This window comes from Macrotis lagotis, chromosome 8 (assembly GCF_037893015.1).
Source record: "Macrotis lagotis isolate mMagLag1 chromosome 8, bilby.v1.9.chrom.fasta, whole genome shotgun sequence".
Taxonomy (NCBI): Eukaryota; Metazoa; Chordata; class Mammalia; order Peramelemorphia; family Peramelidae; genus Macrotis; species Macrotis lagotis.
The window spans coordinates 155,801,646-155,816,337 of NC_133665.1; the positions used below are offsets into that span (position 1 = coordinate 155,801,646).

Genomic DNA, 14,692 nt, shown 5'->3' on the forward strand with positions numbered 1-14,692 from the left:
TTATTCAAATGAGGAAATTATGGATGAATGAGTCCTTTAATAATTGAATGACATAAAATTAATGGAATATTTCTAATTTTACTTTCTGAAATTTAATTTATTAACTTATTAAACATATGTTTAATGTTCATGTAGAAACCAGCAGTTAAGTTTATCATTACAAAACAGCCATCGAAATCTAAATGGAGTGGGATATATCAAAATGCAAATTGATAGCATTAATTTAGTTAAATTTTAACATAAGTTAGTGCTTTGGAGTAGGAAAAAAACCTTCTGCTTATGATAAGACAGTAACAAAGTTAGCATGAAATCTAATATTTGGATGACATTCGAAAGGGAATGGGCTTTCTAACATTTCCCATATTTGTTGTTAGATATAGAATGAATATTGGGATGGGTTTAACCCAATCTGGCATTTCTAATATGATTGGATATTCTCTAATCTACATGATCTACCCAAAATGGGATTCAAAAGAATAAAATTTAGTCAATTTAATTATTTGTAATAAAAAACCAATTGACTGAAATAGATAAATGCAACCAATTTAATTTGTATATACTTCTAAGTCTATATTGATTTGTAATTGTTATAGAATTTGCTTTATAATATGTATGTGCAATTTTTGAAAATGTATATAGAACTTTAAAATTTGCAAAGTGCTATATATATATATTAGCTTATGCTCATAATAACCCTGTAAGATAAGGGTTGTGATTACTCTGGCATAGAGATGAGAGAATTGAGACTAATAGATTGACTTAGCTAGGTTCATATAGCTATGATCTAAGGAAAAATTTGAACTCAGATCTTCCGGATTCCAAATCAAGCATTTAATCTATTATTTTACTATATATACACATGTACACATAATGCCTATGTAACAGGTAAATGAATGAATCGATGTCCATAGATATGTATATATTGAGAGAGATACCGATATTTAAATTTATACATATATTTAAGTGTTTGTCATAAACATTTGCCTATTTCTATACATATATACACATACATATAAATTTTTAAATATATATGTATCGGTGCATATTTCTTCACTGCGATTTTAATATTTAAGGGGTGTCGACTTTAAGATGATTCTTTCTATCATGTCAAATAGACACAAAGCAGTCAAGTGACTAGTCCAAGGTCTCACTCACAATTTCATTATCAATCATAACTTATAGCACTAAAAATTAGTTATGAACTTGGTAGTTGACATGAACTGGGAATAAATATAGATGCTATTGCAAACCTAATAGTAACTCTATCTTTGGAAAGGGCATCCAGTTAGATAGGCATGCACTCTTTCTCTATGTCTATCTGTCTCTCTTTTTCCCACAAAGTACCAATTCAATATCTCAAAAAATTTTGGTATAGGAATGATCCTTGATTTTCCAAGGCTATGTCAATAGAACATATATGCTGGGATTAAATTCTGAAAGCTTTATGAAGACCAGGCAAGATAAATATTGACTTATGACCAATTAGTGATGAATTTTCAGGTGATGATAACTGAACAAAAATATGCAATATGTAAGTCCTCTTAAGCTTCTGCAGATATAGTGTATGAGTGTTTTGGAAGAAAAGAGGTGCTAAAGATATAGTTTGTAGACCATCTATACTTTTGAATTTGAGAAGTAATTTTTAAAATGTAAGATCTTATCCAGTGACCAAGGAGGAGACATACTTCTAGAAAAGATGAATCATATGAATCTTCAAAAGCAGTTAACTGGAAAGAGGTCTCCCAAGCGATCCTTAGAGAAATATTTTGAATAGGTTTGAGTAGATTTTTATCATATTACCAAAAGAAATAAGAAACATTATTTCATGGATATTTTTTCCTCTCATTTTATAGTTCTGATGATGTGCTTTAAATTTTTTCACCATGAAAAGAATTAGTTTATGCTCTCATTATCAGTTAATAAGGAGGAACAGGCAGAGGAATTCTATGAAGAAATAATAAAGATTAAATTAAATTCATTTGCCCACAGATATTTAATGATATTGGAAAAAGTAGATAAAACTGATAGTGGCATAAAAGATATGAATAAACATGATTAAAAAAGGAAAAGAGAGTTCAGAGACTAGTAGATTATGAAAAAAGGTCTCTTAAACTTAAAATCATGATCAATTTGTTTGAGAAAAGAATTGCTAGTTACTGAATATTGTGAGAAGCAAATAACCTTAGGAAAATGTCTTTATTATTTATAATATATTATAATTTATTATTAGAAAAAACTGATATTTATGTGGTAATCACCACTGAATCTTCTATTTCTCTACAGTTAGGTTGACCAGGGAGAAGATCAGAATTTTAAAATTGAATAACCAACTGCAATAAGAAAATGAAAACTATGAATATTTTGCATACAGTTAGAACAACTTAATCATGAATAAGCATTTATACAGAGAATTAATGTGTGGAAAGCTTTTCATATATATATACACATATATATGTGTATATATATGTGCATGTGTGTATATATATGTGTATATATACACACATATACATACACACACACACACACACACATATATATATGTTATCTCACATGAGCCTCACAACAAAGCTGTAAGGGTGATGTGAATATTATCTTCATTTAACAAAGAGAGAAATTGAGATTGAAGGGCATGTCTTGGGTAGCACAGTTAATGCACGTCTCAGGCCTAAATTTAACACTTTATCCACTCTCACCACTTAGCTGTGTCCTGTAGTCAATCATGAAAAATTAGAAATGAGCATCATGAATGACAGCAGCATTAATCATAATCATTTAGACCAAAATGCAATCATTGTAAATCCATTTCCCCAATAAGAAGAACAAAAGAGTCCACAAAATGGCTTAGTATGCAGACATTTGATTCAGTTGCCAAGGCAAGAGAGCTGTCAGCCAAGAGAACACTGGCTTATACTATAAATTGTTGGTAAAATGGTACAGAGATGGATGATGGTTGTTTGTGAAAAGTATCTTCTCAGAAGACAAAAGAAATAACGAAGAACAAAAGCTCTTCCAGAAGACTAGCAAGAGATCCAACTAAGTAAAGTCATCCATAGAATATTTAAGGATGAAGACAGAAAGCAGGCTTCAAGTAGAAGAAAAAACAAAACATAATATCTATAAAGATTATCCTAGCAAACATTTTCAGCATCAAAAGTTTTGAAAATTCCAGACATGCAAATCTCATGTCCCAAATAAATGTATATAAGAGGCAGGAATAGTATAAAATAAATCAAGGGTAGGAAGCATTCAAATTAGACTAAGTAGGTAAAGAATAGATATGTGCTAGGAGAAATACAATGATGAGAGCACTGAGGGTACAATACTCAAACTACTTGAAGAAGGAAAAGATACTAAACACATTTTTAAAAAATGAAATCAGGGTGCTAGGTGGTGTATTGGACAGAGCACTGGTCCTGGGGTTAGGAGGATGTGGTCCCAGACACTTAATAATAGTCTAGCTGTGTGACCTTGGGCAAGTCACTTAATCCCATTGCCTTGAATAAATAAAAATGAAACCAAACCTGAGACGCTGCTCCTCTCAAAAACTGCAACTGAAGAAAACACAGCAATAATTAACAACTTATATACCCACTCTTTCATAAATGTACTTTTTTTATTAGGCATATTTCCATATTAGTTACATTTTCAAAGAAAGTGATAAGGTAAAAGTAGTAGATTCTCAAAACAAATATTCAGCACTAGACAATATCTTTAAAATTATCATAATTAACAGAAAGATGGAGAGAATAAAAATATTATATTGTGCTTTTATTTTTGTTGTTGATTGTGAGGTTGAAATCACATTTGATTTAGTAGATTAAAACTGTCTTAAAATGCCTTTTCCAAAAAAAAGAACCATGTGTGCATAACTCAAAAACTCAAAGTCATATCAGAAATACTATTTAGCCACTCTCTATCATAAACATAAACATGTAATGAGACCCCAAGTGAGATATATAATTGTGAAAGGTAAATCTCACTGTGGTCTAGGAAATCTAGGTGCAAGTTGAAGGTTACATTGCGTATGCTGATGTTCTCCAGATGTTCTTCTTTAAAGATTGTTTAGATTTTGCCAAACTCAAGAACCCTGATGATTTTTTACTACTCAAAAGAGGTTGGTCTGCTCACCAAAGGAAATCCAAATTTAATGAAGCATGTTTAATGCTCAGATTGCAACACATGTTTGAATGGAAAACCTGTAGTGGATTGCTCAATGGTAATTGATATCTACATATTCAGACATGCATAGAGCAACAAGGATTGAAGGAGTGCCTACTGTTTGCCAACCACTTTGTTCAGTCCCGGGGAAATGTCAGTAGAGATGAATGTTCCCTCACCTCATGAGCTTACATTCTAATGAGGGAGAGAACATGTACACAAATGAATAAATTCACAATATTTGAAAAATGAATAGGATGTCTTTTTGGGCGGGGATAACCTTGCCATTGGGAATTTGTGTTGGGACATAAAAGGTTTTATGAAGAAGACACCACTTGACTTGAAACTTGAAGGATGCCTGGGATTTCAAAAGGTTTTGATGAAAATAAAGTGTGTTTCAAGCTCAGGTATAGAGTACAAAGCCAGAGAAATGGGAGTTAGCGTCCTGTTTTGAGGAATATCAAGTAGACTGGAGCAAAGAGTTTGCAAAGGTCAATCAAGTTTAAGAAAATGAGGAGGGTTATAAATGGCCAGGAATGAAATACTTTAAATGTCAAAGGAAGTTCTAACTATCATTCTATAGAGCAAAAGGAAGCATTGGAGTTGGTGTACATATGTGAAATGATCAGTCTTGGCCTTTAGAAAAATACCTTTGGAACTTTGGCAGAAGAGAAATTGGAGTAGGAGGTGGTTTAAGGAAGGAGGACCAAAAAGTTGTTATCATAGACCTGTCAAATAAGGTGATGACTGAGAGCTTGGACAGAAGGGAGTTATATGAGAGAAATGATAGATTTGACAATTGATTATATGTGAAGTGAACAAATTTGAAGTCAAGACTGGCACTAACCTTGTGCATCTGCTTAGTACATGTGACAGTAATAGATAAGTTTGAAAGAAAGAAGACTTTGAGGGGAAGGATATTTTGGACATGCTAAGCATTTGATGCATTGCAATATCATGTTTAAAATAACATTTAGTGAGGTGGATCTGGATCTCAGGAGGGAAACTAGGACTTCATATTTCAATCTTAAAGTCATAGAAATGATCATTGAACCCATGGCAGTTGATGATGTCACCGACTAAGAGAATATAGAGAAAGACAGTCAAGGACATGTACACCCAGAGGTAGTACATGAGACACAGATGGCTAATCAGGAAATGAGGCTATGAGGATTCATTCTAATAAACAGGAAAACAAGGAAAGAGCAGTATCCCAAAAAGAGAGAGGAAAGAATGAGTATGTGGAAGTGAGTGGGTAGTCAAATTCAGCAGAAAGGTCACGGAAAATAATGACTGAGAAAAGTTCATTAGAATTAGAGTTTAGAAGTTCACTACTGACTTTGGAGAAAGGCATTTCAGTTGAAAGATGAAGCCAAAGACAAACAATTCAGAATAAAGAAAAGAGGTAGAAAGGGAAGAATTTGAGGCACCAAGTGAAAATGGTTTTTTTAAGTAGTTAGACTGACAAGGGGGGAGAGATAGAGGATAATTATGGGGTGACAGACCCTAGGTGGGGTTTTTTGAAGTTTAAGGAAGATTTCAACATGTTTGTAGTCAGCAGAATAGAACATAATAGAAAAGAAGACATGAACAAATAAAATTAGGGAATAATAATAAACCTGGACCTGCTTAGAGTTGAACAGGAAGAGTTGAGAAGGTTATAATTGTCTTTGAGAATTGATAGAGCTCAACTAATAACTCCAAGCTTTCCATGGAAAGAAATAAAGGAACTGGTGCTGAGCAAAGGGAGCAGAAGCAAGAGAAGATTGCATTCATTCACAACAACATTTGGAGTTGATCAGCTATGATGGATGCAGCTCCTCTAAGCAGTTCAGAGAGCTAGGACAACCCTGGGCAATCTTTCATGGACAACACCATCCACATCCAGAGGGGACAAAGCCAAATCCCAGAATCTGAATGGATGCTAAGTTCACTTTTTAAAGCTTCACTTATGTTTTTCCTTTCTATCCCATGTTTTTTTTTCTTTTTTTCCATTAGTCCTAAGTCCTCATACACAAAATGACTAATATGTAGACATGTCAAACAACTTTTACCAGACTATTCTCCCCTGAGGGGAGGGGACTGGGAAGGGAGGGAGGGTGGTAGAACAATGTGTAACCTATAAATATACAAGTGGATGAATATTGATAAACTTTCATGGCACATAATTGGAAAAAATAAAATAAAATATCAATCAAAATGCTTAATAATTGCTAATTGAAAAATATAACTCCATTCTTTCAAAGAAAAAAAAAGGCAAGGGTTTTTAGTACTAATATTCTTGCAATGTTGCTGCTTGATTAAAGCATACAACTCAAGAGTTGCCAAATAATTAAAAACAAAAGGTATAAGCAGGTCGTCACATATAACCAATGAGAAGTTTTGAGTAATAGGAATAAGAGATATTATCAGGTAAAGGGAGGATAAGAAAAGACAACACTGAAAGGTAGAGGTAGAAGGGTAGCTATCCAATGTCGTACACATAACCTTTTAAAGCTACATTGCTTTTCAAACAGCATCTATTCCATTCACTTCATTGAAAATGAGATGGAGGTCCAGAGAGAACAGAAGACTTTTCTAAGCTAATTTCTATTTTCTAATCTCTGACTTGTATTAATGGTTGATGGATACAAAACTTGTCTCCGTGATTACATCATCATCATCATCATCATCATCATCATCATCATCATCATCATCATCATCATCATCATAGAAAGGAGGAAACATAACCTCTTCCAACACATTGATGGAATCCCTGGGAAAATTTATGGGTATGTATGGATAAAATCAAATGGAATTAGTTGCCATAGATGGCATCATGAGTCAGAGCTTCCATATCAATAATGACACAGATTCAGTTGGGAATTTTGTAACATACACTGATGTGTTCAAATGTGTATATATATATAAATATATATGTATGTATTTAAAGAATGTAAACTGTGTACTAAGTGCTTTATAATTATTATTTCACTTGATCCTCACAACAATCTGTGAGGTAGATCCTGTTATAGTCCCCATTGTACAGTTGAGAAAACCGACAGATAGAGACTAATTGACCAGCTAAGGGTTACATAGTGTCTGAAGGTAGATTTCCATACTCTAGGCCTAGTGATCTGTGTACTGAGATTTAAGTTGATAGAGAATTTTTAAGACTTCTCCATTTTCTTTAAAACATTAAGAAAAGAAATAAAAATGGTCAAGAGAAGAGATGAATTGTTTATAATTAAACGGAAGAGTTGTATGACTTTCATTTGAAGCAAATTCACACACACTCATATTCTTACAAAACTCACACACACAAAGAAACACACATATTCTGTGAAAGTACAATCTTGGATCCCTTCCCTTCCCTTCCATTACTAAAGGGCCTCTCAAAGCTTTTGTGCTTGTGTGAAAAGAGTTCTTTGACTAACTTCTAATCCCAAACAACAGTAAAGCTGATGGTATGAAGAGTCCCAGGACTTTTATTTGTTATCTGTAAACAAGTCCATAATCAATTTGCTTCCTGTTGATTAATTCAAATGACACCATTGTCATCACATTGTGCTAAGACTCTCCTACTCAGTTCTGTGACCTTGCACAATGAGAAAAAAAGAAACAAAACAGCAGTCAATTCAGGGAGAGGAGGTGGGGAAATTCATCCAAAAGTCCTTACAGCACTTTTGCAAAATGAATTCTAGCAGTTTCTACATGCACTTTTTGAATTATCCCCTTTTGTTAATATTTCCCTGGAGAAGTTACTTACAATGTATAAAATTAAAATAACATAACCAAGAAAGATCAAACCACCAGAGGAAAATGAAAATCCAAGTCTCTGTCATCCCTTGAGAACAACTTCATATCAACAAATCTGCAGCATATTCAAAACCATCTTTTATTATTAAAAATTATTTTCAATTATTTGATGTCATCCTGAATAACATTCTGGAATGAGAATAGACTTGTAATATAAATCTTATTGCTTCCTTTGGGAAAAAACTAAAAAAGTAAATTAAATTTTAAAAAATTGTTGCATGAAATTTCTTGGGAAAAAAAGAATTGCAAAATACCTCTAATTGCCAGATGGGCAGTGACTGCCACTTCTCCTCGTGGACTCTTCACCCAACAGGTATATGGGCCAGCATCTTCTTTTGTTGTTTCTTTGATTTCTAAGGTTCCATTCTGATGTGTGATATAATGTGAACCTTCAAGTCTTTCAACTTTAGATGGTTTTTGCCTATTAGTTATTAAAATCATGAATTAATTCAAGGACTCAGTTTTGTATTTAAAAAAAACAACTCTCTCAAATTTGATTTTATTATGGGGAAGAATAATATTTTATTGTTTCTTCTTTGTTTTAATTTCAGCATCTAGTGCAGTATCTTCACTGAAATACAATCTAATGAATGTTTTTTCAAATGAATTGTATTGATTCCTCCATATCTAATCATTGAATCATAACCTTTTAAAGCTACATTGCTTTTCAAACAGCATCTATTCCAATCACTTCCTTGAAAATGAGATGGAGGTCCAGAGAGAACAAATGACTTCTCTGAGATAATTTCAATTTTCTAATCTCTGACTTGTATTAATGGTGGATGGATACAAAACTTATCTCCCTGATTACATTGTAAACTTCTCCAAGCAAGGCAGAGGATGGTCTATATTAAGAGCTCAATAAATCCTTTTTTTGTTAAATTTAATGAATGTTTAAAAATTTTGCTCATTTGTGACTGTATAGTACTAAATGAAATACACATGAAATGAAATGGTAAATGAACTTCTCTCAATTTCAAGTCAATACTTTGGTGTATCTTAGGTCTATGGATAAATATGCTTCTGCTAGAGTCCTAGCTCCAGGAAAAAAAATAATGAAACAATAGGACAAGGGTGACCTTATCTTGGGGAAATTATTTTCCATTCTATTGAAAACTGAGCTCCCTACTACTGATGAAAATATAGCGCTTCTTCTAGAGATATACTTGAGAATGAATACAACCACAGACTCCATGTGATAAGCCTGTAAATAGACAAGACAGACTTCCCAGTTTGGAGCTGCTGAGCAAAGAAATCACAAAATATTTCTCTTCAAAAATTGGCATATGGCACCAGAATTCATCAGGAAATCAAAGCTTTCTTGAAACAGTCCCAGCTGTGGTTGTCCATATTGCCTTCCTCTCTTGATTCTGTAATAAGCTGGTAGGATTAGAGATTATAAACTAATAGACTTAAAATTGATGAGTTCTTAGGGATCATGAAGTCTACCCTTATTTTAGAGGAAAAGTAAGGGGGGGCAAACAAAAATTAGGTGACTTGACAGAATGCCACAGTCAGTGGCTGGCTTTGAACTCAGGTCTTTCCAACTTTACATCCAGTTCCCTGTCCTTGGCACTTGATTACATTTAGTCAGTTCTGTACTTCAGAGAAGCTAGATTTTCTGGATGGGATCAAACTGCTTAGATTAATCAATCAATCAATCAGTGAATCAACAAAAATGTACTACATTTCAGTTTGTTATATGGATGACTCTCTAGAAGGGCAAAGGGAAGTAAATTAAAGAAAATCATGATGATAGAAGGCATAGAAGACAGCAAAAAATTAATTTTAATTTTACAAAAGAATTATGAAATTCTATTAACTATATTCTAGGCACTGTGGATATGAGAAGAAAGAATGAAACACTGAGAACCTGAGAGAGCATATATAAAGCAGATATCCAGGACTGGAAAATCCTAAACATTCCTGATTCGTCTCATTGTTCTTGATTTTGTTAACCTAAACCCTGTTTGTGTAACTAAGCCCAATTTCAAATCTTGCCATTTCCTCTTATGAGGTTGACCTTGAGCAAATCCTTCCAACTCTCTGGGTCTTGGTTTTCCTCAGTTATACAATGAAGAAGTAGAACTATTTGTTCCCAAAGTTCCCTCTTGAATCTAAGTCTAAGTTTTGTTATTATTATTATTATCATTATTATTATTTTATTAAAATTCAACTGCAAATTTAGCTATTGTAGGTCTTGAAAAGATAGACTTAGAATTTTAAAAAAAATTATTTGAGGCAATATTCTATTTAAATGCTTCTGTTGTGCGTGGTTATATAAAGGAGTCACTGTCCAGGCTGTGATTTATTATTAGGGACAAGTGAAACAAAAGTCACCAGACTATTTCCATTAATAGGAAACTTTTTGTCATTTTCTTACAATAGGAAAACATAAAGGTAAAATTAAAAAAAACAAATTCTTCAGACTAGTTTCTGTTAGTTGCTGCTCCATTTGAACACTTGGTGTGAGGTGGGGCAGTTTCAGCAGAAGGAAACACAATAGTGCCAATGTCAGAGGTATGACTTTTCCCTCTACATGAATATCCTGAGGCCACATGTGTTTTAGTATGCATATTTGTCATGTGATCTCTATTCAAGAGAGTGCAAATTCAGTGGAGAGAAAATGCTCTATCTTACATTTAATACTATCATACTACTTTCAATAGCTTTACTGTGGATTAAGAATATCTTCTGGATGACCAGTAAAAATAAATATTTGGTGGGTTCTAGAATTTTGAATTATGATTCTGAGGATCCTATAGGCATTAGCTCCTGGAAAACTATCTAAAATTTTGAATATCTTTTTTATAGTATCTTCTTCAAAGCATATTCACAATTATCTTCTGATTATACTTTTATTAGTCACTTATGTCCTCAAATCATTGGAGCTGTTGTGCTTAGCGAGCCCCTTCCCTACAGGGGAAGGTTACATATCTCTGAAACTGCCTATTAGCCAATGTCTCTCAAGCTTTCTTGTTCAATTACTACAAAGCTTTCCTTAGCAAAAATGCTAACATAAGAAAGAAGTCAAGATTAAATCTATTCTTTCATTTTTATCCCCTATCCTTTTTTCTCTAGACTCCCTCATTTCAACTCTCATCAGATTGAAGACTAAAAACAAACCCAGGTTCTATGTCTTCTCTACTTCCTGTCAAGGTAAGGTATCAAGTCTCTCTTTCCTCAAATGAAAATGGAGCTTAGTGATACTGTACTGAGGAAATTTATTTTAATCACTGCATCTGCCTGTTTAATGTTTTATTAACTGAGCCTGGTCAAGTAAGTTGACTTCTGTTTGCCCTAATAAGGCAGTTGCAAACAGCAAGTTAGATAATTGCAAAATGCTTAGCACTGATATTTAGTTAGTACTATATAAATAACATTTTTAATATTATTATTATTATTATTATTAGCATTATTAGTCAATATTTTATGGTTGAAATTAATGCTATACAAATTTAAGTGCTGAAATAATTGAAGGGAGCAAAAAAAAGACCTATGACTTTTGTCCTGCTCTCTCAGGAAAAAAAAAAAACTAATTGTTTTTAGGGGGAGAGATAGTTATATATTTATTCTAAATTGACTTGTTAATATCTTTAAGGCTTTGAGCATATGTACTACAATTTTCCAAAAAATGACGTGTAATAAGTGTATTATGCTCTCCAAATAGTGCCCTTTAAAGGAAAAAATCAAACAAACTTACCAAGTTATCACTGCAGGAGGTGAGGCAAAAACCTCACAATGTAAGAAAGCACTGTAACCAACCACAGCAGCATACCCTTCATCATCTGGGGTTTGCATCAGTGGAGAAATATCTATAAAGCAAAACAGAATTCAAACCCTCTATTTTGTCTTCTATGTTAAAATACATTTGAAAATTGCATATCCTGTGTAATATACTTGCATATAATTAAAATATAATAAAATATTTATATAGTTTAATTAATTTAATATATAATGGAGAAAATAACATATTTTAATTGCTATATCAAGAACATAATCAAATGAATATTTATTTAGAACCATCTATTTTTTTGGGGGAACATATGCCCAAGGACAATGACAGAGAAACGGAATCATATGCACTGAGTGTATTCTTTTCCCTTTATCAGTAGCTTCTCTTAAAATGCAAGCTATACATATGAATCAAATAAGAATTTCCTGTTAGTATGTTTTCTATACATTATTCATTTTATATACTGAAAATCTATAATCTGTTTAAGAGGAATTCTTACCTAAAACATTGATATTGGCAGTAGCAAGAATTTTGCCATGCACATTTGTGGCTTCACACTGGTACACACCAGTATGATTCAACTGAAGATTGGCAAAACTGATTTCTCCTGGGAAAAACACAATCCCAGGCACAGGATGTTGTTCTGAAAGAAATGAAGATATGCAAGTTCAATCAAAAAGAATGCATTCCATATTAGAGGTCATTTATGAATCTATCCTACATTGTTTTTAAGGTGCGTAAAAGAGAATTCCTTTTGTTTTTCATTCAAATCTTCCCCATTGTATTTGTTAACATTTTCCCAGTTTCTTCTCTTGCACTTCCTCTCAAGACTTTCTTGACCAATGCTCCCTCTTGTTGGGTTCCTGCCACTCTTGAGGTATTATGCATTAATATTAAACATTAAATAAAGCTTGAAGAACATCTTTATAATTACTAGTTGCATATTATCTAATCAGTTAATATTTTGCATTTAATTTAATGCATAAAAATAATATCAGCTAGTTCTCCATCCATTGCCTATAGAAAGCCAAATAGATGGTTTTTGAGGGCGGGGAATCTTTCATAATTGTATCTTTATCTCTAACACCAAACATAATTAACATATTAATAAAGGTTATTTGTTTGTTTATTATATGTTTATATAAATATATATTTACCCAAATACCTACAGTTATATATATATATATATATATATATATATGTATATGCATATGCATATAGGTGAACTGTTATAGACATATATATTAATATGAGTAAATCTTGATATCACATATGTATGTTAAATGAAAATACCTAAACATGTTCCAATGTGAATATGCATCAAATGTATGCATATATATACACACCAATGTAAACATGTATATATATATATTAAGCATGCATATGTATAGATATGAATATTTATAGAATTTAACCAACTTTCCAAGATTAGGCAGGAGGTTTATAATGATGAGATTTAAACATAAGTCTTCTGAATCTAGGCCAAATAGGCTTTCCCTTCCTTTTAGAAAAAATGAACTAATTAACTGGATTCTACAATGACTGAAACTATGGTTGCATTCCAGACCCTCAATATTCTGGATCCCACCCACATCTCCCATCTTAGCACCCAGAATTACCTAAAATACCTGTACCTTTTATTTAGAAGATAGTGCCCTTCATCTGCTCTCTTAGCACTTCATCAGTCAGTGAAGCAATCAATCAACAAATATTCATTGTCTAGTTTTTGTCAGACACTGAAATATGTGATAGGCTCACAAAATACCAGAATAAAGACAATCTCTACCAGAAAGGCTCTCACATTTCAATGAGGAGAGATGCCCTTTTCTACTAACTTCAAACCTTTCCATGTCTCCCTCATCCTTATAAAACCCTGACTTGGACATCCTTATTCACTCTCTACTTATTCAACTTCCATTCAATTTCTTCTCTCTTTTCTCTCTCTTAGTTGGATCTATGTGCTCCAACTCCAACCTATTGGGCAATGTGGTCCCAGCTCCATGCAGCTGCATCTATCTTGATCTAAATTTCTTCTCCTTTCCCTTTTTGTCCTTTTTATTTTGACTACTCTTTGCTGTTCTCTCTCAACAGTCTCTTTTTGCTTCACTTTATTACTCACCTTCTTTCCCAACTTGTAGATGTCTCTTGTTTACCTTCTTAGAAACTCACCCTTTTTAACTTCTCTATTCTCTTTCCTGGTCTCCGCAGTCAAATTACTTCATTAAAGTATCTAAACTGGATTCCCACATGACTACTCTCCCTTATTAGGGATCAGGGGTTCCTTGCCTACATCTTAGCCTTTCCACTAACTTCTGGTGATCTGCCTGTCCTTTAAGAAATTCCCTATGTCAAGCTGTTTTCCATGGGATCTAATGTGAACCTTTTGCAGTAGTTCATGGACTTTTTGTGGTAATTTGCAAACCATTTATGCATCCATTGAATTAAAGTCTTAAACACACAAACAAAACCCTCACTTGAGCTATTCACTCTCTAAGTTGTGATCTTCATTTTGTTATTTTACTTTTTGAGAAACTGCCTGTATACTGTTCTTCTTTCTCATCTTAACTCTCAATCGTTTGGCTTCAATTATATTTTATTATAATTCAATGACCTTATTTCAATTCAGATTCATTTTATCCTCTCTACTGTATTCAGAAACTTCTGGTGCTAGATACTCATACTTCACTAGAGTTATTTTTATTATTATTATTTATACTAGAGTTATATTATTATTATCATTATCATTATTTTATTATTATTATTTTGGTGCTCTTACTTGGTTCTTTACTTCTTATCTCTAAGTTTTGTTTGTCTTATTTCCTTCTTTTATTTGTCTGATTTTTATCTCATTTTATTCTCTTAGATTTTCATCCATGCCACACCCTCTAACCTTGACTGTCTCCCAAGCTCCTTTCCAGGGATCACTTCTCTTTTAATTTTATACATTAAGTAATAAGTGATTTCACTGATTCCCATGTTATACATGATTGTGTTTCTGAA

The 14,692-nt window shown here is 32.8% G+C and overlaps 1 protein-coding gene across 11 annotated transcripts in view; it reads right to left on the reverse strand.

Annotated features, from left to right (window-relative positions):
• CHL1 (cell adhesion molecule L1 like) overlaps nt 1–14,692 on the reverse strand; it is a 266,500-nt gene that overhangs the window by 47,871 nt on the left and 203,937 nt on the right. For all 11 annotated transcript variants that reach the window (XM_074198702.1, XM_074198705.1, XM_074198697.1 and 8 more), the window contains 3 exons: nt 12,192–12,335; nt 11,660–11,771; nt 8,211–8,377 (listed from right to left, as the gene is read on the reverse strand). In XM_074198702.1, the coding sequence (XP_074054803.1) occupies nt 8,211–8,377; nt 11,660–11,771; nt 12,192–12,335 (423 nt within the window). The remainder of the gene's footprint in view (nt 1–8,210; nt 8,378–11,659; nt 11,772–12,191; nt 12,336–14,692) is intronic.